Raw genomic sequence first — 22,503 nt, 5'->3', positions numbered from 1 at the left:
AGAGGTATTCTCTCCCCTTCAACCAACTATGGACTGACCAGTAAACAGTATATCCTGCAGTTGAAAGATGGAGGAGAGGCCATGTCCTTGTTCAATAGAGCCCCTCACAATGTTGTTTATGCTAAGGGATGTTTAGACTTTAGTGCAATTATGATAAACTTATATATTTATTCTAATTTGGTCACTTTGTTCTAAATGTGTTACCCATGTTAACTGTAAATATGATTGCAGGTCGGCAGGTATCCTGGCTTCATGACCATGAATGAGGTAGGATGGAGTGGAACCTGTTGAAGAGTGAAGGCTGGTGTTGCAAGACAAAGCAACTTGGTTAAAGCAGTCATCCCACTAGGTTTTTTGATGAAGTGACTTGATAAACTGATCAATGAGTGTTCTGGAGCATCTCTCCATCATGCCATCACACTGAGGATGATACGCCCAGCAGTTGATACAGGTGTTTCACTAGGCCCGACTCAAATTGAAGTTTTTGAACTGTGTGCAGCATTTCAATCAGGGAGAGACCAGTTAGATGAAGAAAGGATACATGTTTATTGTTAACAGATGATATGAAATGATGAAGTCTCAGAGTCTTTGGCGCTTGGACTCTACGGGGAGATTTGAAATTGAGGGCCGACTGCCCCGATCAGCAACGAGATAGATCTCCAAAAGGAAGTAGACCACAGCTTAAAATCTCCTCCAAAAGAATGTTTACTTACCAATCGGGAATGAGCTGGTGGCGAATGATCGATGATGGCATGAGCTGCTAGGAGATGAGGCATAACAATGAGCATGACAGAACTTTGAGGTTAGGTTATTAGGATATACCATGAATGAGTTAAACATGAACAAAGCGCTACGATGACTGGCCGCACTGGCCCGAGCATGATTTTGTTTATTTATTTTTCTTAACCAGCAATGGCTTGAAGACAAATGTCCTGCTTGCAAAGAGTGGCTTGGCCAGCGGTGACCTAAATAGCAGCAAGTTGAGCTGGGACTTTGTGGCTAGTGTACTAAAATGATGGCAGAAATTTTCAAACAAACATTTTGCCACTGTTGTGGAGTGCTGGTTCCTCCTGTCCCCATTTCCAAGTGTCCTTGAGGAGGAACTGGAACCCAGTTACTCCCCACTGCTCCTAAATGCTTAGGATCGGTTAAATGCAGCGGTCAAATTTCATGAATGTGCCTGAATGTATGAGGCAATTGCAATAATTCAAATTTGAAAAGAAAATGAAATAATTGCCACGACTTGTGATGGGGAAAATCAAGTAGGTCAGGTGTGACCTTTGGAAAGGCTCAGTAGTAATAATTGTTGTTATTGTAGTTCACTGGTGTTGCAGACATCCACCTAATTCTCTTGATAAAACTGAAATGCCTAAGACACAATCTGAACTAATAAACTTTGATCAGAAACTACCCTCAGGAACTTATAGGTCACTCAGTGGTTAGTCTCTCAAATTACCATGTACCCGGACAAACTCAAAATAGCACTTTGGGTCAATCATGGCACTGAAACCATTAAGGCTGGCCCTACAATGTTTTATTACCACACCTTTCAGGTTACGAACATCAACATTCCTGATGACACATATCTAATTTAAATAAACAACTTGGTGGTACAATAACTTTTACTTTATATGATATCCTAGTCTTAGTAAATCTTGTGTAATGTATATATAGTTTGTATCTACTAAAAAATTAACTTCTGAACTTTCCCCTGGTTTATGAGTATTGTACGAGCATTCACATGAGTTTGGAAGGGGAGCCAGGACTATTTTGGTACAAAACTTCTGAGCTTCTGTTTCACTAACGCTTCTCTGGATAAAGGGAGGTAGACTGCCGCATTACAAAAATGCAGCATCAACAATCAAGTAGGGAGAACAGAGGCCATCCCTGAAGACAAATCTGCATCAGTTAAAGTCATAACCTACTCTGCCGCTTCAAAGTGTCAAGACCAACTTGTGAGCAGCCCTTGTAACAACCACTGACCTCTGGTGTGTGGGACCAGACTGCAGCTCATGCAAATATAAATTTTCACCGGAAATCCAGGTGCATACAAGTGCCATTATGTCAAGATCTTGGTTTTGATTTAGTTTGTTTGTATTTTAATATTCCCTGCCCCCTGTGTCCTGTGGTTGTTTGACTTAATGTCCTTGTGGTTTTCCCTAATTTTGTCTGTAATCACAGGTTTTGTATTTGTCTCATCTGCCTTACTCGGTTCCCTTGTGTTTCTTCCACCAATTAACTTTCTGGCTGCCCTCGTGTCTGCCCATATGTGTCTTGTTGTCTGATCAATTTCTTGTGTATTTATAGACCTGTCTGTTGTCTTCTTCTGTTCTGGTTTGACTGTTGGATTTTCAGTTACTCATTTTTTAACTCCCCTACTTTGTAAGTTTTGTTTATTAAAAAAACTGTTTATTATCATTGTGTTCCCCATGTCTATCTGCATTTTGGTCCATCCCCTGTAGCCTTTTTGCCCAAACGTGACACATTATCCACAATTACAGTCAACATATTCACAAAACCGCCACGTTGCCACCAATAGTAACGTGAGGGTTTGATATGTGATATGTGCTGAACAAAACAGCCGGGTGGAGACTTCTGTAATCTATATACATCTTCTTCTTTTTTACAGCACAGTGTGATTTACATTTTGAGTTTAGGGTGGGTTTTCCCTATTTCACGAACACAACTACATTTCCCACAATTCCAAGCGGTCTAATCCTCAATCAGTTAACATGAACGCAGTGACGGGGACGTTGACTGAGACGAGAACGAAGTGTTATAAGACTTAACGGTTCGGTGTTTTACCGAAGGAGATGTCTCTCTCAGCCGCACGCAGCTCGGACACGAGCAGCCGGAGAAGGAGGCCGGCGGAACAGACGCAAGGTGAGCGGCTGAGGCTATTATTCAGCTTGTGGTACGAACACAACACTTTATTTGTAACAAACAGACTGGTTCCTTAACAGCGCTGAGAATGTATTCTCCATTTTAAATATGACAACATCGTCTGTTGCGCTTATCATCTATCTCTCTATCAGAGAGAGAGAGAGAGAGAGAGAGAGAGAGAGAGAGAGAGAGAGAGAGAGAGAGAGAGAGAGAGAGAGAGAGAGAGAGAGAGAGAGAGAGAGAGAGAGAGAGAGAGAACACGCTGCGTGTTTCCGCGCGCCTGTACCGTCTCTGTTTGTGTCTCCAAATATTAAAAGTGCACATAATAACGTAATCCGACATTTGATCTATTTAGGTGTTTGCTGCTATGAGAAGAACTGTAGTCGTCCATACTGAGTCTGCAGCTCATGAATCGGTGTAAATGTGATGAATTGCGTAAATGAGTATCAAAATGGTTTTATGAGTATATGTGAATTACCCTTGGTGGGTTAATTCATTATATATTGAACAACACATTTACGAATTTTATTTCATATATGCCTCACTTTATTGAGGTGATACTAAACACAAGTTATGTATTTCATGATCAATGCTACAAAACCTATAAACCTCTTCCTTTACGAGAAAGTGATTAACTGTCTACTTTTTTAGGTATCTCTATTAATTCATTGTGAACCTGAACGTGTTCCTCTTCTACACTGATGCACACAACTATGAGTAATTATTTAAAAACCTACAAACAACACGATCACTAATACTGCTTTTTTATATGACTGTTTGGGCTTCAGGAAGCAAATACCAAAACAGAAAGAGGAACTAAAACAAGACTCAAAAGTGTGTGAAGGCACTGTTTTGAGCAGCTAAAAGGAGAAGTAAAGAATATTGTGCTTTCTTGTCTCATGATATCAGCGGTTTGTCAGCACTTATTCATTTATCAAGTTTCTGTCTGAATCAATGGAAGGGTATTTTTACCCTTTCACTTTATTGGTGTCATGCCTCTGGTTTCCCTGCAGAACAAATCCAGCTGTTGTCAGGCAGTTTGAGGTAGTCATCAGTTCAAAGATAACATTTCTGCCCCTGAGACATCATGTATGTGTGTATATAAGTGCAGCGCAGATAGTCGGCATCAAGTCACTAAATGTGGACGTATTTCTCAGACAAAGACTTGTTTGATTCATTATAGCAGTCTAGGATTTCTCAAGTCTTATCTTTCTTATAAATGAGGCTTGTTGGTTCAGGGGTATGATTCTCGTTTAGGGTGTGAGAGGCCTAAGTGTCTTAAATCAGATCTTATCGTATCCTAAGTCCCACTCCACTAAAAGTGTGTTCTTGGTGGAGTTCAACATGTGTACGAATGAGCAGGAATAAGTTAACACCGACATGATGTAGACAACAGGCCGACATTTTTATAGATTATGGATTTTTCAATGAGGCAGAAGAAGCCAATGTAATATTATGACTTTATTTTAACCAGGTAATTACGGAAATAAATATCACTAACAAACTATTGATCACAGCAGAATATCTTTGCAAGTCTTAAAACATGTCTGGATCTTTCAATGAGCAATTAACTGCCATTGTGCAATTCATTTTATAAACAGTTGACTGACTGATTAAGCAACATACTCAAAAGTCACAGCACAATTTTGCCAAAATTTAAATCCATTTACACATATTTCAGATTTTTTTAATTGCCTGACAATTAAATATATGATTTTATACTCTTTCTATGACCACAATTAATGAGAAGTGACTCTCATGATACAGAGATTTTGAGCAGTAAACAATAGTTACAGTACATACTGTCTTTGTACCTTTTGCACATTTCCTGTGATGATTATATTATCATGTTGACCAGAATTTTGACTACTTACTTTGTGAGTGTAATTATTTGCTTGGTGTTGCAGATCTCCCGTGGGAACATGACTCCCAGGTCGGTCACGATCATGAACAGATTCGTGACCAGCTGTGCGGAGATCCACAACCTAATTCGACAGGCACTCCGTCTTCACATCAGTCAATATGTCCTGCATTGTGCACGACAAAATGCATGCCTGAACATGCATGTGAGTACTGCCTTACTTATTTAGATTTCTTTTAACAACAATACTGATATGTTTTTAAAAAATGTTTTTGTTGCGTGTCAATTTAGGTCCAAACCATCATGCCTGTGATGATAGCTGGGAGGAGATCCAAAGCAAGAGAACCATAAGAGCGGAGAACGAAGTGGAAGCCAATAAACTGGTCAACAACTACAGGGTAAGTGGTCTCAAGGGGTTTGAGACCGCACAACAGGCAGAAGGGCGTGTCCCTCGAACTCAGTATTTGGTGTCTGTGTCAGTTTGGTTTCAGAAAATGGAAGAGTCATGTGACGGAGCGTCCATTTGAAGTCCGGTCCGAGGTTGTGAAAGAGCTCTACTCTGAACTGAACGTCATTAAACCACATGCAGGTACAGGTCATGGTATTTTAAGTAGTGTGTTAAGTTTGTGTTGGAGGATAATTCAGATTTATCGTAACTTGAGAAATGATTGAGACGAGCATGTAAACATGCCAACAGTCCAGCCACATGACTAACTGCTTTGTGTGGAGGTGAAACCGAAAGCCAGTAGACCCAAATAATCATAAATCACAAATGATACCCCATTTATCAAAAAACTGTGTGCACAACTAAGGCAAGAGGGATGGGTCTGATTTGAGACCAGTTGATGGAAGTTTGCAAAGGATTGTTTGACTAATAATTTAACTGTTCACATTTTAGTTTTCTCTTCCAAATAAGTTTTGCTAACCTGTTTTTAATTGTTTAAAACCTGTTTTGATCATCTAACTAAGTGTTTTGTGTCCCGTTTAACTTGTTTTTTTTAAACATGTCACTGTGTTAACAGTACAATATTATTACTACCAAGATAAATTATGACAACCCCACAAAAATAACATCAAACTTGCAATAAACCAGCATTATAGTACAAATGACATGAAAGCAAAATTGTTACTGTGGCTGTGGGAGAACGTGTCAGCCTTTCACTTATGTCTAATTGTGTATGTCTTGGTGTTAGGTCATCTCATCACATGCGGAAACGTAGCGTATGTGCTTCTCTTCGGTTGGTGGGTCTCTCTGGCATATATCTTGATCGGTCTACTTATGTTCATCACTATCACTGGTGTACCGTATGGTAGGTGAGCCAACCAGTAAAGATGAATGATTCATGTTTATTTTTGCATACAGTATATTCAGTTTTTCTCTCACTCCTTAGGCAAACTTTGCTGGAAGTTATCCTGCTACTTCCTGTGGCCATTTGGCAAGTCAATCCACGAGGTACAGTTTGGTTTCAGTTGATTATTTGGATAGTTTTACTTTTCATACTAACTGAAATTAGGAAGATGCAGTACATCCTGTAGTTTCCTCATAGTCCCTCACAGACTTGTGGTCATGAAAGCAGAGGTTTTGCTTAGCAACACCACGAGTCGGCAACACTACACAGTTTGCTGCAACTCGCCTGTTGCACATACATCATCGAAGTTAGAGTTGACACTTTGAAAGCATATAAAACAATTAACAATAATATTCTTCTCAGTATTCATTTCAAGATAGACTAGAAAAGATTAAGATTTGGAACAGAAAGGTATTGATAACTTACGTTTTACATGTATGTCTGAGTTGGTTTGATATCAATACCAGTGACTCAGTTGTTACTTTAAAAGGAGCAGATGAATCCCCACTGAAACATACCTGATGACATATTGTTGTCTCTGTGATAGAGGACAGAACCATGAGCAGGTGTTTGGTGTTATGTAGATACCTTTTTACTTTTAGCCCAAAAAGTATACTGTATAGCAGTGAAATAATACCACTATATAGCCTCTTGAGTAAATTGTGTAGATTTGTCCTGTTGCAAGAATGGGACTAAGATTTGTGTAAACTAGATACTCACGTTCCAATAATGCACCTGTGGTGACGGAGCTACCTTTGACTATATTGAGCCCTGAGCTCCTACCTCTATCCCAAATAAGCACCCCAGCTGTGCTATCACCACTAAAGAGAAGGCACCCCACTGCTTTGCCATGGTTCAGTTTGACCTGGATAGTACCCAAGTGTACAACTTGAGCTGTCTATGGTGCCACATGTATACGTGACTAGGCTTGATGTTTTATAAAACCCCTCCTCTGAGACCAAATAACCACCAATTACAGCTTCCCATCTTTTCAATAGCCACTTAAAAGCTTCAGGGGTGTATTATGTAATGTGTTTTAATATTATTCAGGGGTATGATTGGATAAGCCTTTTGGCAACTTCACAAGATCAGTTGTATGGTTGAGACGAGAGGCGTAAATGTCCTGTCTGATCAGGCCACTGGAGCGATTGACAGTTTGACATTAAAGCATTTATTGACAATTTAGGTCACAAAAACCTTTCCAAAGGTTTTTATGGCCTCAAGCTTTATTTGTCACAAAACACTTTGCTAGGGCACTATTCACATGACTTATCTGATTTGGTTTAGTTGGCAGTTTGCACTACACCTTTGACTAAACATGCACAGGTTTAGAGAACACTGTGACAAAACATATGACAGGGGACACATAGATCCCTTCAGAAAACACAGGCAACTACTACAAGCTGTGCCAAAAGTCACGTTCTGCTAATGCAGTTAATGGATTTCTAATAGAAGTGTCGTGCCATAGTTACATTTGTTAATGCCTCTTTCTATCCGACACATTTCACAATTTTAGGCCCCAGAATTTATTTTAAAATGATAATGTTGGTTTATAAAGCACTGAATGGTTTAGGGCCATAATACATTTATGATCTTCTGATTATGAAACGTCACAACCTTTCAGGTCGTCTGGGACAAGTCTGCAGGACATGGAGAAGCAGTGTTCAGTTATCAGACACCATATTTTTGGAAACAAACTTTCAGAAAATTGCAACTCTCACCTCTTTTAGATCAAGTTTGGACATGTTTCTGTTTGCTGTTGCCTTTTACTTTTATTGCAGTTGCTGCTACACAGCTGTAGAATCATTTGCCGTCTAATCGGATGTGCTCCCTCCATCTCTGTTTTAAATTGAGTCTAAAGACGCATTTTAATTCAAGATGTGTTTCAATGTGCTCTGATTTACCTAATTTACTTTTAAATCAAATAATTATTACTTCACTACACTAACTTTTATTTTTTCATTTTATATATGTATGTATTTATATAATTTGTATAACATTTTCTGTTATCTTGGCTCTTAAATGTTTTTATTGTATTGCAGTTGATGTTTTATGTAAAGCTTTGCTAAAATGTGCTATAAACTTTCCTCCAGCTTGGCAAAAAAAAAATTCCTATGAAATTAACAGATGTTTATTTTTATTTATCACCTTTGACATTACTTACAGCAGGCTTTTTATCTATTGAGCATACACTTCTCAATCACAATCATGTGATTGAGAAGTGTATGCTCTAATGATTCCAGAAACAACACTTTCCTCTGGTTGTGTTTCTTCAGATTGGAAATACATTGAGGAGATGTTGTGAACAAGCACCAGACTGTGAATGTAACGTAGACGGGACGGAAGATAATTCACCAGTTCTGTTGCCTTCACCCACAGAGGTGCCAATCCCAGAGCTGCCAGGACGACCGCTGCGTACTCCTTACTGGGTAATCTAAAATCCATGGATAAAACATATCTAGAAAAGAATTCTTTGCTACATGGAAATCATTCTCCTTGTTACACAGCATCGTTTCTCGACTTACGCGTGGCTGCTGCTGGGATATCCTCTTCTAGTAGTCATCCATTCCCTGGCCTGCTTCCTCTCCTGGATCCTGGTCTTCACTATCCCTGTTTTTAAGATGAACTCACGGACACTCGGCGTCATCCTTCTCTTGGCTCCTGAGGATGTCTCTGTCTCCACCTGCTCACAGAGGAAGGCAAGAGAGAGATTTTATATGAATCTACTACAGCACCATAGAGATATTGTTCAGCTTTGGTTTAATGCAACCGGCTTCTTTATTTACCACTTTACCCTTAGCCTCAAGTGTATGAAAGCAGAGCACTGCTGTGCTGCTACCACGCTGCAAACTGGTATTACTACAAGTACACTCTTGATGGGATCAATGTGTTCGCTGTCAGTATCCTTTACGGCTGTGTACATGAAGTGTGTGTGTGTGTGTGTGTGTGTGTGTGTGTGTGTCAGTGTGCCAAATGAAGACCTGTTATCATCTTTGACCCCCATCTCAGACCTCCTCCCTCTAGTAATAGTTGCCTTGGTAATTGGATATATTGACCGAGAAAATCAGTATGCCAGCTCTAATGTCAAGTTCGCCATAGCAATCTGCTCCATCATACCTCTGTCTTATTATATTGGTATGGGCATTGCCAGGTGAGTTGTATAAAAAAAGTATAATAAAATGTATTTGACGTGTACCAAAAATGTAAAAAGAGTTGCAGATTTTTGTACAAAGCAGCTACTGGTATTAATTGTCAATTGTTTATGACACTTGCAGTATCTCAGCCCAGAGTAACTTTGCAGTGGGTGCAGTGGTGAACGCCACCTTTGGCTCCATCACAGAGTTGACCTTTTACATCACAGCCCTACTCCGAGGTCACCAGGCCGCCAACCCGTGTCTGCAGGAGGTTGTTAAAGCAGCACTGACCGGCACGCTGCTCGGATGCATCCTCTTCATCCCTGTGAGCCATCCTGCATTTACATCTAATTGTCCAGCTTTTACCATCGGTGAAAAACAATTAAAATTAGAGGCTGTTTTCATTTGTAAATTGATTGTTGCATATAACATACATTTTGCTTTTAAAGACTTTTTCTTCCCCAATCAGTTACATTAGAATGGAGACAAAAGTCACATTTAGATACAGAACGCAAATATTACATCTGCAGTATGAATGTAGCTTTTTGCTTTGTCTTTTTCTTAGGGAATCTGCATGATAATCGGGGGGTTGAGGCACAGTGAGCAAAGATTCAACAGTCGCTCTACAGGAGTCAGCTCCGCATTGCTTTTCATCTCTGTAGGGGGCAAGTATTTAATATTTTTTGAAGAGTCACACACGTGTGTTGATAACGATACAAAAAAAGTGACAGAACTGTTTTATAAAAATGAGAAACCATTTTAAGATGCAAACCACGTCATGAAACTGGCTCTTGAGGTACTCACAAACTGATTTTTTTTCACATTTAGTCAGTTACATACTACAACGCCAGCAGGAAAACCGCAGAAGCCGCAGTTTAGACCTCCAGATACAAACACTTGTTTTTTTCTTTATCCTAAAAGCAAAACAAGTAGTAGCTGCTTAAGTTTTGACTCTTGCTCCACCTGCAGGCAACAAATGTGACAGTTTCCATTGTGTTTGTATGCGTTTTACATTTAGAAGTTGCATTACCTGTTAGCTGAAATACATTTAACAGATTTATCTTAATTGTGTCAGACAATTCTTCAGTAGATTACAATTATCAAAGAAAAAAAAAACAGTTCAACTGTAATACATCAAATGTTGAAGAGTTTGTAAATTAAGTTGTCCTTTTTATACACTTGGCCATCAGAGAAGTAATTGTCTGGAGAAGAGAAAGTCACGTGCAATCAATAAAGAAGAGATGTGTAAATGATTTCAATTATGACCAAGTTCATACATATTCAACTCCAAATGACTCAGGTGATAGTAGCAGCAACATAACCAGCTGTACGCTGTCACAACTGAAATCAAATGCTAATTCCGCTTATTGTCAATGGCAGGTGTGTTTGCCCCCACGTTGTTCTCCAAAGCTTATGGAAATCTGGTGTGCGACGCCTGCACCAACTCCACTAGAGTAAATGGCACAAACGGCAGTCAGTTTGTCTGCCACAACTGCCACTACGATCTGGTCAGCATCTCTTCGTAACAAGCACAATATAACAAACATTATATGAATTACTTGCACTGTGTTATGTATAATATAATTTTTTTTCCCCCAACAGAACAACGGTACATTGTTCCACGACCATGTTGAGTAAGACGTCTTTTATTATATATACATATATAGACTGACTAATAAAATGATTTTTTCTTGCATTTAGTGTCAAGAGTTGACGTTTCCACAATGTCCGGGTTTGCCTATTATCTGTTTTAGTTTAATTTTCAGCAGCAGAAGTTGACTCGAGCTGATGCAATGACTTTTCAACACATTTCTCTTCAAGTTTATTTTCATTCTAGTGAAACAAATGCAAAACAGTAACTGTATGGAAGGAGATAAATCAATCTAAAAGTAGTCTATGCTGTGGTAAGTTGTTGGCGCACATACTGTAAAAGGTATAAAAAGACCAGAGGCTAATAAGCTAAAACCTACAAAGCCAACATAAAGTCTTTTGAATTTCCCTATTTATTTTATTTCCCTTTTCATTAATTGTGTGATCTTGTTGCCAGGCCACTGGTGTACACAGTATGTACCCTCTTGCCAGCTGCCTACATCATTGGACTGATATTTACGCTGAAGACGCACTCCCACATTTATGACATCCATGTTGGAGATGGACAGGGTAGGAGTCTCCCTCTCATGAATCACAGCTAAAGGGATAGTTTGGTTTGTTTGAAGTGGAGTTGTATTAGGTACTTAGTCACTCTATTACTACAGTAGACGGCGGTTTGGACAACCCTGATTTGGAGAAATAGACAGAAGTACCAGCACTGACGCTAAGGAATGTACTGCTATAGACAAGGACGGAAGCTAAATGTATTTTGGGCTCCTGAAAAAAGGATGAATACCTCAGACAACCCTACTTCAAAAATATCCAAACTAACCATACAATGGCTAACACAAAATTGTACCTGGCATTATCTCACTACAAGACAGTGAGCAGTTGTGAAAGGCTAATATAATCTCTTTGGTTGTCTGTGCAGTGATGGGCCACCATGGCGCAGTAGTCCACTGGTCACGGTGGAGGTCTCTGCTCATCCTCATCATGGCCACTGTGCTCACATCTGCTTGTGCTGATCTTGTCACCGAGCACATCCAGCCAATACTAAACCAGCCCAACATCTCTCAGGTCAGGACATACCTCTTATCGAGTCAGTATTTATGTGGTCGTTTTCCCTGCTGTCCTAACGTTTGACTCTCTTTCTCCAGTATTTCATTGGGGTGACAGTTCTTGCAATGGTTCCGGAGATCCCAGAGATTGTTAATGGGATTCAGTTTGCTCTCCAAAACAATATCAGTCTTAGGTAAATCCTGTCTTGTGAATAAGTAGGTACTCATTTAAAAAGTGAAATTCATAATAATTTGTCTTTTTTCAGCTTGGAGGTGGGAAGCTGTATTGCTGTTCAGGTCTGCATGCTGCAGATTCCAATTCTCGTCTTTTTTAATGCCTTCTATGTAAGACCCTAACACCCTACAGTTGATAATTGATTAATTCATAGAAATACCTGCTGTTTAATAGTTTCTGTAATCATCTCTATTTGGACAGGATGTGGGATTTGTGCTGTTATTCAGTGACATACACCTGTGGGCCAGCATATTCAGTGTGATTCTTGTCAACTACATATTCATGGACGGCAAGTCTGATTACTTTCAGGGTAAGTTTAGTGTGTTTTAAGTTTTTTTACAGAGATGGACCATCTGTCATTGGGAAAACATGAAGTTAAATTAATCAAAATGAAGTAATATTCAAACTAGAAATGTGCAACTCTCCATAAGGTGTGTCTTCAACCACCCCTGTTGCTATCCCTAAATCTAGAAACCAAATGGTCTGTAAGGCCTTAAACACACTTCCTTAAAAAAAAACTAAAAAAACAAGCGGTGATGAAAGAATCTAAATTGAACTCACCACTCGCCCCTGAAGAAACCAGCTCAGTTAAACACACTGCAAGCTGTTATCAAAGATGCCGCATTACAAACTATAAATATTAGCATATATTTCCAGTATAGTTTTTGTTTAAGAATGGCTGCAAGCAAATCCAGTATGGTGGTCTGATCAAATGTAATCTTACCCCCCCCCCCAGGTACAGCTCTGGTGGTCGTCTACCTTATTCTGCTGGCTCTGTATTACTTTGCTCCATCTCCACCAGGCTGCTGACTGGGTGGCTCAAACTGTTCAGCCCAAGGTACGCTTTCTTTTTAAGCCCGGAGGACTCTGAACATGCAAAAACAACACTCTGTTGATAAACCCTTTTCCTGACAGGATTATGACTGAATGATCCTGACATGAGCTTTTTATTAAGTATTTTATTTCTCATGCCGTTTCCTAAATTATCAGGTAGGTATTTGTTGCATGACTTTCTACTGTAAAATGTAGTTTGTAAGCTAACAAATTTAACTTTGTCCTCAGACTCATTTCTTTGTAAACTGGTGAAAGAAGGAAAAAAAGTATCTTTACAATGCAAATATAACGTAAAGTATCTGCACTGATAATATTTTGTTTAGGGTATTGTTGTAATATGTTGTATACTTTTTAACTAAACATGTTAAATGTACATGTCTGTTGAAGATAATAATGTGACATTTTAGATTAAACACTGTTTGGAAACGATGGCCTGGCTGTGCTAAGCAAGAATAATAACTAGATGTCAAAACGGTTTTAAAAACTGACTGCCTGTGTTTTTATTGTTTGTACAGACAGGAAATAAAAAATATAATGTACATTACAGCCAAAATTGCTTTTGAGACATTGAGCTTTTCTCCCGAGTGTGTGTAAAGTGACATGCACACCATAGCATGCAAGAGATCATTTAACTTTCATTATCACAAATGATGCAAATATCAACATCTCAATCTTAAGCAAGGTCTGAGCACGTAAAGCTGTTGCTTCATAAGATAAATAAGGCCATAATGTCAAACATAAGAGAAAGTAACAGGTGGAGTTTTTACTATGAAATGGACATTATGATACAATAATTTTTTTTAAAAAAAGAGTTGGCTTAGTATTGTACCGACAGTTAGTGATTGTGTGAGATAAAATGCGAACACATAAATAAAAAGGTAAAAGATGGCAAAGGTGTGACTGGATACAAGCAGCTGGTGGGTTACTACAGTATTTAAGATGTACAGTCTGCAGTAACCGCAAAAATATTATTAGGACTGTTAGTGAATGTATGTGGAGCTCTTCAGACGGAGTCTGATCACAGTATTTCACATCCTGAGTACTCAAGACTACCTTGTTAAGTCCCATGCCACTTATTTTAGTAGTAGTACCACAGCACAAAGCCCTCCAGAAAAACAAGATCAAAAGTTTTTAAAAATCACAATACAGCCCAATTAACCGTATGAAAGGTTAATGGACTACGCATAAACTGAAATGACAATGAAATCATGTGGAAAAGAAAAGCAGCTCACATTTTGCTACAGTTGAGTTTTGAAATAAAATAAAACAGCAGCACAGTGATTCACATAAATAGAGAACAAGTGTCTAAGTTAATTTAGGTACATTTAGGAAAATTCAGAAGGCACCAAATGTAAAAATAAAAAAGGTTGAGACTCATTGGGGAGCTCCATGTGTATGAATTTATTTCTAATGTTTTCTTAAAGAGGAATAATAACTGAAGAGGCACGAGAAGATTCACAGTGATGCCATGTCCCAGATGTTTAAAAAGGCTTTTGGGGTTTTATATGCTCACAAGGCCTAATGTGACTGATTTTAAATTTGTACTGTACACTTAAAATCACAGCATTCAATCAGAAAACCCTTGAGGCTTTGAATAATTGACTTTTTACATTTCACAGTTATAACGTGAAATGTAAAATCACAATCAGCAGTGTGCCTCTTTTCAGATAAGATGGCTGACTTCTAAATGGAAAAGTAGGTTTGCCTCAGCAATGTTTGATTTAACCTATGTCTGACTGACGATGGAAATGGTGCGCAACGCGTAAACAAGCCGAGTTCAGCCTCTGAATTGAATCAAATTACACTAGCAGAAGCAACATTTATTTTGCCTGGGACACGATTCTTGCTCATATGACAGCAATGTGTGGTAAAAAAATAATTGGGGGATGCACAATGAAGTTGATCCAACATGTGCAAAACATAAGAGTGATTCTGGTGTCCACACTGATGCATGACTTCTGAAGGATTCATGCAAACTCAAATCTGACCCACACCATACAAAGAAATTTGTGAAAAAACATTACATTTTTTACAAGTAGACATTTACATAAAAATAAAGTTAAAAAGGCATTCAAAGTTTTCCAGAATCACCTGGCTGTCTTTTCCTAGTCGGTGCGGTTTCATCACATTCCCCTTCCTTCAGTCTCTGTGCTTTGTCTATTTCAGCCGCTGAATTAGTGTGTGTGTCAGTCCCATGCTGAGCAGCTGAAGCGTGGACAGCTGATCTAAGTGAGGGAACGTTTTCAGCAGTTTCTCCCAGGTCAGCTCCAGCAGGCTGGGCACCACCAACCACACTTTGTACAGCGAGCCTGTCCTTCTGTTCCCAGACATGTTGACGACACCGCCGTGTACATACATGCAGCCGGCCTAAAGGATCCAAACCGTTGCAGAAATTAGAGCTGAAACAACTAAAAGATTAATTATTTAGTCAAACAACATAAACTTAATGCGCAGCTATTTTGCTACTCGATAAATCATCTGTCATTTAGGCAAAACCCCCAAATATTCTCTAGTTTCAACTTTGATTTGCTGTTTATGAGTTTTAAAATCTTAGTTTTTTTAGTTGACAAGCAGAATATTTGGAGATGGCAACATGGTAGACATCTTCCACTGTTTTTTCTGAATTTATAAACTAAATTAAAAAAAATCTGCAGATTAATTCCTAATGAAAACAATGCTTAGTTGCAGGCAGCCATACAGCACAAAGAAACTGATGTTGATTTCTTTCTCAGAGCAGAAGAGGATCTGCTCACCAAGTTCGATGTCGACATGTTTGACAGACAGTTTACTAACCGGAGTGACTGCAGCACAGTGAAAATAGGCTGGTTCTGGCATAGCGGCAGGGAGCTTGGTCCACTGAAATGTCTGCAGGTTGATTTTCCACAGGTCGGATAGAATCAACTCTCCGTTATAACCCCCACATATAAACACCTCTGGAGATAGAACATGGTCAAAATAAAAACTGTTCAGGCGGTTGTATCCAGAAAATTCGGCGTTAAATACTCCTTACCATCTTTGACCTGCACGCAGCTGTGACAACGGCGAGCAGCAGGATATCCTGTCATGATAACAAAAGTAAATTCAATGTGTGGTCTTCAAATACCTTAATCAGCAACACTGATCACAAACCTATTTTTTCGTGGGGTTTGGTGGCTATTTCCTCCCAGTAATTTGTCTCCAAGTTATATGTGTGAATCTGATGAAGACAAATGGTACAAAGTAATAAGTAGTAAATAGTAACACTTATCAAACTATGTGCCCGTTTCTCTCACCTTGTCCATGGGATATGATGTCCAGGAAGTCCCACCTCCTAAAATGTAGATTCTCTGTCCATCATGAGCTAGTTCGTGTCTGTACCTGTAACACCATGCAGTCATTTTCAGGTCTATTCTAAAGTTACTGTAAAAAAAAAAAAAAAATGCCTCTATAGGACGTTTATAAGTAAGCCCATTAGTAAGAAGATTTCTATATACAGGACTGTCTCAGAAAATTAGAATATTGTGATAAAGTTCTTTATTTTCTGTAATGCAATTTAAAAAAACAAAAATGTCATGCATTCTGGATTCATTACAAATCAACTGAAATATTGCAAGCCTTTTATTCTTTTAATATTGCTGATTATGGCTTACAGCTTAATAAAACTCAAATATCCTATCTCTAAATATTAGAATATCATGAAAAAGTATACTAGTAGGGTATTCAACTAATCACTTGAATCGTCTAATTTACTCGAAACACCTGCAAGGGTTTCCTGAGCCTTGAAAAACACTCAGCTTGGTTCAGTAAACAAAATCACAAGTATGGGGAAGACTGCTGATCTGACTGCTGTCCAGAGGACCATCATTGACACCCTCCATCAGGAGGGTAAGACACAAAAAGAAATTTCTCAAAGAGCAAGCTGTTCACAGAGTGCAGTGTCAAAGCACATCCACAAAAAGTCTGTTGGAAGGGGGAAATGTGGCAGGAAACGCTGCACAACCAAGAGAGATGACCGCAGCCTTAACAGCATTGTGAAGAAGAGTCGCTTCCAGAATTTGGGGGAGCTTCAAAGACAGTGGACTGAAGCTGGAGTCCAGGTATCAAAAGCCACTGTTCACAGACATGTCCGGGAAATGGTCTACAATAGCCGTATTCCCATGGTCAAGCCACTTCTGAACTCAAGACAACGGAAGAAGCGTCTGACTTGGGCTATGGAAAAGAAGCACCGGACAGTTGCAGAGTGGTCCAAAGTCCTCTTTTCAGACGAAAGCAAGTGTTGTATTTCATTTGGAAGTCAAGGCGCCAGAGTCTGGAGAAAGGCTGGAGAGGAGCAAAATCCAAGTTGCTTGAAATCCAGTGTGAAGTTCCCACAGTCAGTGATGGTTTGGGGAGCCATGTCAGCTGCTGGTGTTGGTCCACTGTGTTTCATCAAGTCCAGAGTAAATGCAGCTGTGTACCAAGAGATTTTAGAGCACTACATGCTTCTGTCTGCTGAAAAGCTCTATGGAGATGAGGATTTCATTTTCCAGCATGATCTGGCACCTGCCCACAGTGCCAGAACCACCAGTAACTGGTGTACTGACCATGGCATTACTGTCCTCGATTGGCCTGCCAATTCCCCTGACCTGAACCCCATAGAGAATGTGTGGGGTATTGTGAAGAGGAAGCTGAAAGACACCAGACCCAACAATGCAAATGAGCTAAAGGCCGCTATTGAAGCATCCTGGGCATCCATAACACCTCAGCAATGCCACAGGCTGATTGCCTCCATGCCACGCCGCATTGATGCAGTAATCCGTGCAAAAGGATTCCCAACCAAGTACTGAGTGCAATAATGGACATTTTCAAATGTTTGATTTTGTTTTGCTGTTATAAATCTTTTTTTTTTTTACTTGGTCTGAGGAAATATTCTAATATTTAGAGATAGGATATTTGAGTTTTCTTAAGCTGTAAGCCATAATCAGCAATATTAAAAGAATAAAAGGCTTGCAATATTTCAGTTGATTTGTAATGAATCCAGAATGCATGACATTTGTTTTTTTAAAATTGCATTACAGAAAATAAAGAACTTTATCACAATATTCTAATTTTCTGAGACAGTCCTGTAGTTATTCTTAATGCTTGTCATCGGTGCCAGAGGGTCAGATTCCGTGCGAAATCAGATGAAATCATGCAGGTTCCCCAGAGACTCCAGCGGGGCCTCAGGACGAGTAGATTGTTGCACCTAGCCGCAGTGTCTCCTACCCTTGCCAGGAGCAGAGCTTCACCTCACTGCTCTGCCGGTCACCGCTCGGCAACAATGATACCATGCTGCTAAAGGCCCAGTATACTGCTGGAGGCCCAGTGTGACTGTCAGACCCTGCTGCAGTAAAATTAGGGTTTCTAAAAGGACATCTGGTGCTCGGAATCACTGCCGCTTTTGTCCACAGGGACCGCAAAGATAAACACAAAATTAAAAGTTCCTTGTGGCAGCTTTAATTAATATTCTGGGAAATCACTATCACATGGCTCAAACACATCTTCCATTTCAAGATTCCAGACTACACCGGATTAAATTTTTCGTTTTGTCGCATTAAATACTTTTTGCCTTGCTTTTAGCAACATTGAGCTTGCTCTGGCCTGCACTCTCACACAGTGGTAAACTGTGGCTGCCTGCGCCAAATCAACAGGAAAAACACACAAAAAATTAAGTATTGAATTCTATAATTTTTAAAACAGAACCAGGGAAACAAATATTTTTGTCATACTTTTTAGATACCCATCAAAACCTAGAAATTACTATAATCAAATTCCATACTGCGCAAGGGCCCTGCTATGCTCTAGTTCTTAACACAATGCTTGCCGTCTCACCTCTCCTCCGGTAGATCTGAAGGTGCATTGTTGGGTTTGAGGTGGGTCCACTCTCTGGTGGTCAGGTCCAGCCGGTGCAGGTTGGTACTGTAAAGGTAGCCTGTAGTCCCACCAAACACGTAGAGGTAGCCATTAATGATGACCATGGCCTGGAAACAGAGCACACTTATAGATGTTGTTTGATGGAATACACAGCTACATACTCCGGCCAAATCATTTAAAAATAAATTAAGACTTTATGTTGACAGAGACAAACACTGTTACCTGTCCGTAGATCTTGTTGGGTTTCTTCCCTCTGCAGTTGAGCAGATTCCATCCTTTATACTGAACATTGCAAACATGGACGTCATTGCCGTTGTTTTCACCAAATGGAATCCCAGTGCCACCAAATACAAGCAGGTTGTTGCCATGTAAAACAGCTGTGGTTGAGAGAGACATAAACAACCTGTCTCTACTACAGTTTAACATCTCGCCTAGAATCCCTTACACGGTTGGTTCAAAACTACATATTGGAACATCTCACTCCCTGAAGCTTCGAGTTGCAGCTTCAAAAATACAGTATTAAAAGTCTCCTGGGAATTTTGACCACTAGTGACACCATAGATGCAATGTTTTAATGAATTGGTTCCCATGTTTGTTGCTCGTGTTCAACCAGCATATATAGTCAGGGCCATAAATATTTGGACTGTGACAAAACCGTTTGAAATGACGCAGTCATATGTTGTTGAACTGTACACTTTCAGCTTAATTTCAATAGCTATAACAAAAATATGTCATCAACTGTTTAGTAATTACAGGCATTTTTACAGTTCCCCACATTTTTAGAGGTTCAGAAGTAAGTGGACAAGCTAACATAATAGTGACTATGATGATCATTTTTAATACTTGAAGGAAAATCCTTTGCAGTCAATGATTGCCTGAAGTCTTCTACTAATCATCACCAAACGCTGAGTTTCCTCCGTTGAGATTCTTTGCCAGGCTTTTACGGCAGCCTCCTTCAGTTGATGCTTGTTTGTGGGTCTTTCTGCCTTCACTTGTATCCAAAGTAAACTAAAAGGGTCCTGCAGGAAGAACTGTAATCTGATTACTTAATTGCATTTTACTACACTGAATGTTTCCAGTATGTCAGCCAACTTAGAGAAACCAATGTTTCTGTCTGTGTTTTTTTGCCAACAATTCAGTGTGGACCTTGAGCATTAACAATTGTGTTGATTACATTTTCTTCCTCCCTAAACAATTGAAAAGCAGATGTTTAGTTTGAAACTAGCATTGTTTACACATTAGCAGTCATCTTCTTCCCTCAGATACCTCTTGAAACTTGACGCCCCATTTGTTGGCACATTACTGCCACCTGTAGATCAGGGGAATAGTTTGAAACCATTGGCAGGATTAGTATTGTGTCATCTTTGTGCAGATACCTCTTGAAACTTGACACCCCATAGTCGTATTAGTGGTCATAAACTCAACAGAGTACCTTTAAATAGGACCAGTATATTTTCCTAAAAGGATAACATGTGGTTGTGTGCAGGGGTTTAATTCTGATAAGAAACAAAAGTCCAGCACACCAATACCTTACCTGACATAGAGGCCAGCTCTGTGGGCATGTAACCCTCTGTGTGGATCTGCTGCCAGGTGGCTGTGGCAAAATGAAACCGCCACAGCTCCCTGAAAAGAGGGTAGTCTTCATTCTCTGAACCGCCTGCCTCCTCAAAGTCTGGGTTGAAGCCGCCAAACACATACAGGTTGGTGCTGTCTGCAACACAGCGGTGTCCGCTCCGGGCATGGGGTACACAATGTCCTGTGGGAGGAACAGGTTCGAGACCAAATGTTAAGAGTCCAAGATGTAGATAGTAAAGGAATTAGAGATGCAAGCAAAGAATTGATGCCCGAAATACAAGTGAAACCTGTAGCACTTTGTGGGTTTTACAACTTTCCAGTTACAGCGCACAGTATGCATTCAACATGAGTGGGATCACACATTCACAGTTTATCTTTTTTGAAGAACAGTCTGATGGGGAGGTCCTACTTTCAGCACCTTCTCTCAGAAACCTGTTGGGGATCCGCAGGTTGGGGCAGGAAGGGGAGAAAATGCGACGAGCCAGAAGCCACCGTGCCCGCTTCTTGGAGCCTGTCAATCAGTCATCATACAACAAGTGATGTAGAGTTAATGTACTGCCTGTTTGTCAGATGTTGGACTGAAAGAACACAACTAAAATCTGAGAGATTTGACTTATTTTAGGATAAATCTGTTGATTATCATCAGAACACCATAACATTAAGAGTGGTCCTAAACACTGTCTGCGTGGTAATAATGACTTGTTTTTGTCTCATATTGAAGCCTTTTTATTTAGCTTATCGTTAGTTATGTCAGTGGTCAGATCTGTCTTGGCAAACCGAACATAACAAGTGTAGCTTGTATAAACTTAATATGTTCTCAATTGCAGCAGTGTGGTAACGCTAACGTGTACCGTTATGTGTCCAGTGTCCCCTGCATGAAGCCAATACTTGCCCCAGTCTCCGATATTTGACCCATCTAAAGAACATCACAATTAGATACCTGCTGGGTGTTCATTCCCTCTCTAACGTCTGCTGGCTTCCTTAGCCACGTTAGCTCGCTGTGCCCTGGGAGCTGCAGCACATCGCGGACTCACAGACAAAACTCAGACGAGACGGTGAACACAAAGACTAAACACACGTTGACTAACGTTACCCACATTAACATTTGGTTTGCCGTTGGCTTTGCTGCCTGTGCCGGGCTACTTGTTCCTGCGGAGCAGTGGGTTTAGTCTACAGACCTGAGTCGCGGTTGAGGGGCCTCCATGACAGTTTCTCAAACTTATTGAGCTGACTGAAGGTTCCGTCGTGTTCGGACGACGACATCTCGACAGTGGACCACACGCAGACAGGGTTCACACCCAGACCTGGACCGGAACCCTCTTCAGTTTAACCACACGGTGTCGCATGGGCCTGCGAGCTACAGCAATCACACAAAAATAAAGGAATAACACGACGGACCGTCCACACCTGCTGCTGCCAGCAGCGTCACAGCTGGCCTGAACTGGCCAATCAGAGGAGCGCAGGCCCCTCAAGTCGTGTTCAAGAACCACATGGTGATGTTTATGTGTTTCGAAAAACTGCAGCGGCTCTAAATATTGAAATACAATATATACAATATATTTAAAGAACAGCCAAAATATAGCTGCGCTTAAAAAGCTTTGCATTATTTATTAGGTCAATGAGTATATAAATCCTCCAGTTACCTTTAGTACCACAAGTAACCAACAGACGTATCAGAGGATTAGAACTTGAAATTTACTGTAGCTTAGAGTCTTTTTTAGTAAAATGTACTTTAATTGAAAAAAGTGAAAAAAAATGCTATCACCATTGTAGTCCGAGGTGATGCCTTCGAATTGCTTCTTTCATCCAACTAACAGTCTAAAATCCACTGATATTACATTTACAATCTCACAAGACAAAGAAAAACAACACGTTCTGACTAGGGAGAAGCTGGAACCAATTAATGAAATTGACCAGGACAACTGATATCATTTATTAATATTATGTTTATTTGATGTCATATAACTGGAAGACATAACTGCACCTGATATAGCTAAACATCTGGGATTTACAAGGTAGATCACCTTCAATTAAACAGCCGTACAAAGAAATAGAGATCAAATCAAAGTCCTTTTGCATGAAAAGCTTTGATTTTTGTCTCTACGTTACCATT

The 22,503-nt window shown here is 39.9% G+C and overlaps 2 protein-coding genes across 7 annotated transcripts; one reads left to right on the top strand and one right to left on the bottom strand.

The window, feature by feature from the left end:
• Window positions 1-2,703: 2,703 nt before the first annotated feature.
• On the top strand, window positions 2,704-13,497 carry LOC117731786 (putative cation exchanger C521.04c). Of its 3 annotated transcripts, XM_034534157.1 has the most exons (21): window positions 2,704-2,883; window positions 4,791-4,949; window positions 5,036-5,142; window positions 5,225-5,333; window positions 5,938-6,054; window positions 6,136-6,197; window positions 8,370-8,522; window positions 8,601-8,792; window positions 8,894-8,993; window positions 9,103-9,244; window positions 9,369-9,552; window positions 9,793-9,892; window positions 10,608-10,735; window positions 10,830-10,861; window positions 11,275-11,387; window positions 11,749-11,894; window positions 11,975-12,069; window positions 12,142-12,220; window positions 12,312-12,420; window positions 12,847-12,948; window positions 13,026-13,497. In XM_034534157.1, the coding sequence occupies exons 1-20, from the start codon at window positions 2,814-2,816 to the stop codon at window positions 12,918-12,920; spliced, it is 2,271 nt and encodes a 756-aa protein (XP_034390048.1). In that variant the 5' UTR covers window positions 2,704-2,813; the 3' UTR covers window positions 12,921-12,948; window positions 13,026-13,497. The 3 variants fall into 3 exon arrangements, with proteins under 3 accessions (XP_034390048.1, XP_034390047.1, XP_034390049.1); XM_034534156.1 differs by having other exon boundaries at window positions 12,847-13,497; XM_034534158.1 differs by having other exon boundaries at window positions 5,938-6,058; window positions 8,473-8,522; window positions 12,847-13,497.
• A 994-nt stretch (window positions 13,498-14,491) lies between these two features.
• Window positions 14,492-21,833, bottom strand: LOC117731787 (kelch domain-containing protein 10-like). Of its 4 annotated transcripts, none has more exons than XM_034534161.1 (10): window positions 21,569-21,833; window positions 20,809-20,901; window positions 20,350-20,571; window positions 19,038-19,192; window positions 18,774-18,922; window positions 16,217-16,301; window positions 16,074-16,140; window positions 15,955-16,002; window positions 15,738-15,877; window positions 14,492-15,311 (listed from the first exon to the last, which is right to left on the bottom strand). In XM_034534161.1, exons 1-10 carry the CDS (start codon window positions 21,651-21,653, stop codon window positions 15,102-15,104), a joined length of 1,254 nt encoding a protein of 417 aa, XP_034390052.1. In that variant the 5' UTR covers window positions 21,654-21,833; the 3' UTR covers window positions 14,492-15,101. The 4 variants fall into 4 exon arrangements, with proteins under 4 accessions (XP_034390052.1, XP_034390053.1, XP_034390054.1 ...); XM_034534162.1 differs by having other exon boundaries at window positions 20,800-20,901; window positions 21,242-21,815; XM_034534163.1 differs by having other exon boundaries at window positions 21,242-21,815.
• Window positions 21,834-22,503: the final 670 nt, after the last annotated feature.

The sequence above is a fragment of the Cyclopterus lumpus genome, chromosome 6, assembly GCF_009769545.1.
Source record: "Cyclopterus lumpus isolate fCycLum1 chromosome 6, fCycLum1.pri, whole genome shotgun sequence".
NCBI classification, from domain to species: Eukaryota; Metazoa; Chordata; class Actinopteri; order Perciformes; family Cyclopteridae; genus Cyclopterus; species Cyclopterus lumpus.
The sequence above is the reverse complement of the archived record's forward strand: the minus strand, read 5'-3'. Positions and strand labels throughout refer to the sequence as shown.

Coding starts and splice junctions, on each gene's coding strand:
- LOC117731786 (XM_034534157.1), top strand. CDS start 2,814: ATGTCTCTCTCAGCCGCACGCAGCTCGGACACGAGCAGCCGGAGAAGG. Junction 2,884..4,790: donor GCCGGCGGAACAGACGCAAG/GTGAGCGGCTGA, acceptor TTGGTGTTGCAG/ATCTCCCGTGGGAACATGAC. Junction 9,553..9,792: donor GATGCATCCTCTTCATCCCT/GTGAGCCATCCT, acceptor TCTTTTTCTTAG/GGAATCTGCATGATAATCGG.
- LOC117731787 (XM_034534160.1), bottom strand. CDS start 21,653: ATGTCGTCGTCCGAACACGACGGAACCTTCAGTCAGCTCAATAAGTTT. Junction 16,302..18,773: donor TCAGATCTACCGGAGGAGAG/GTGAGACGGCAA, acceptor ATGGTGTTACAG/GTACAGACACGAACTAGCTC. Junction 16,141..16,216: donor CATCATATCCCATGGACAAG/GTGAGAGAAACG, acceptor TGTCTTCATCAG/ATTCACACATATAACTTGGA.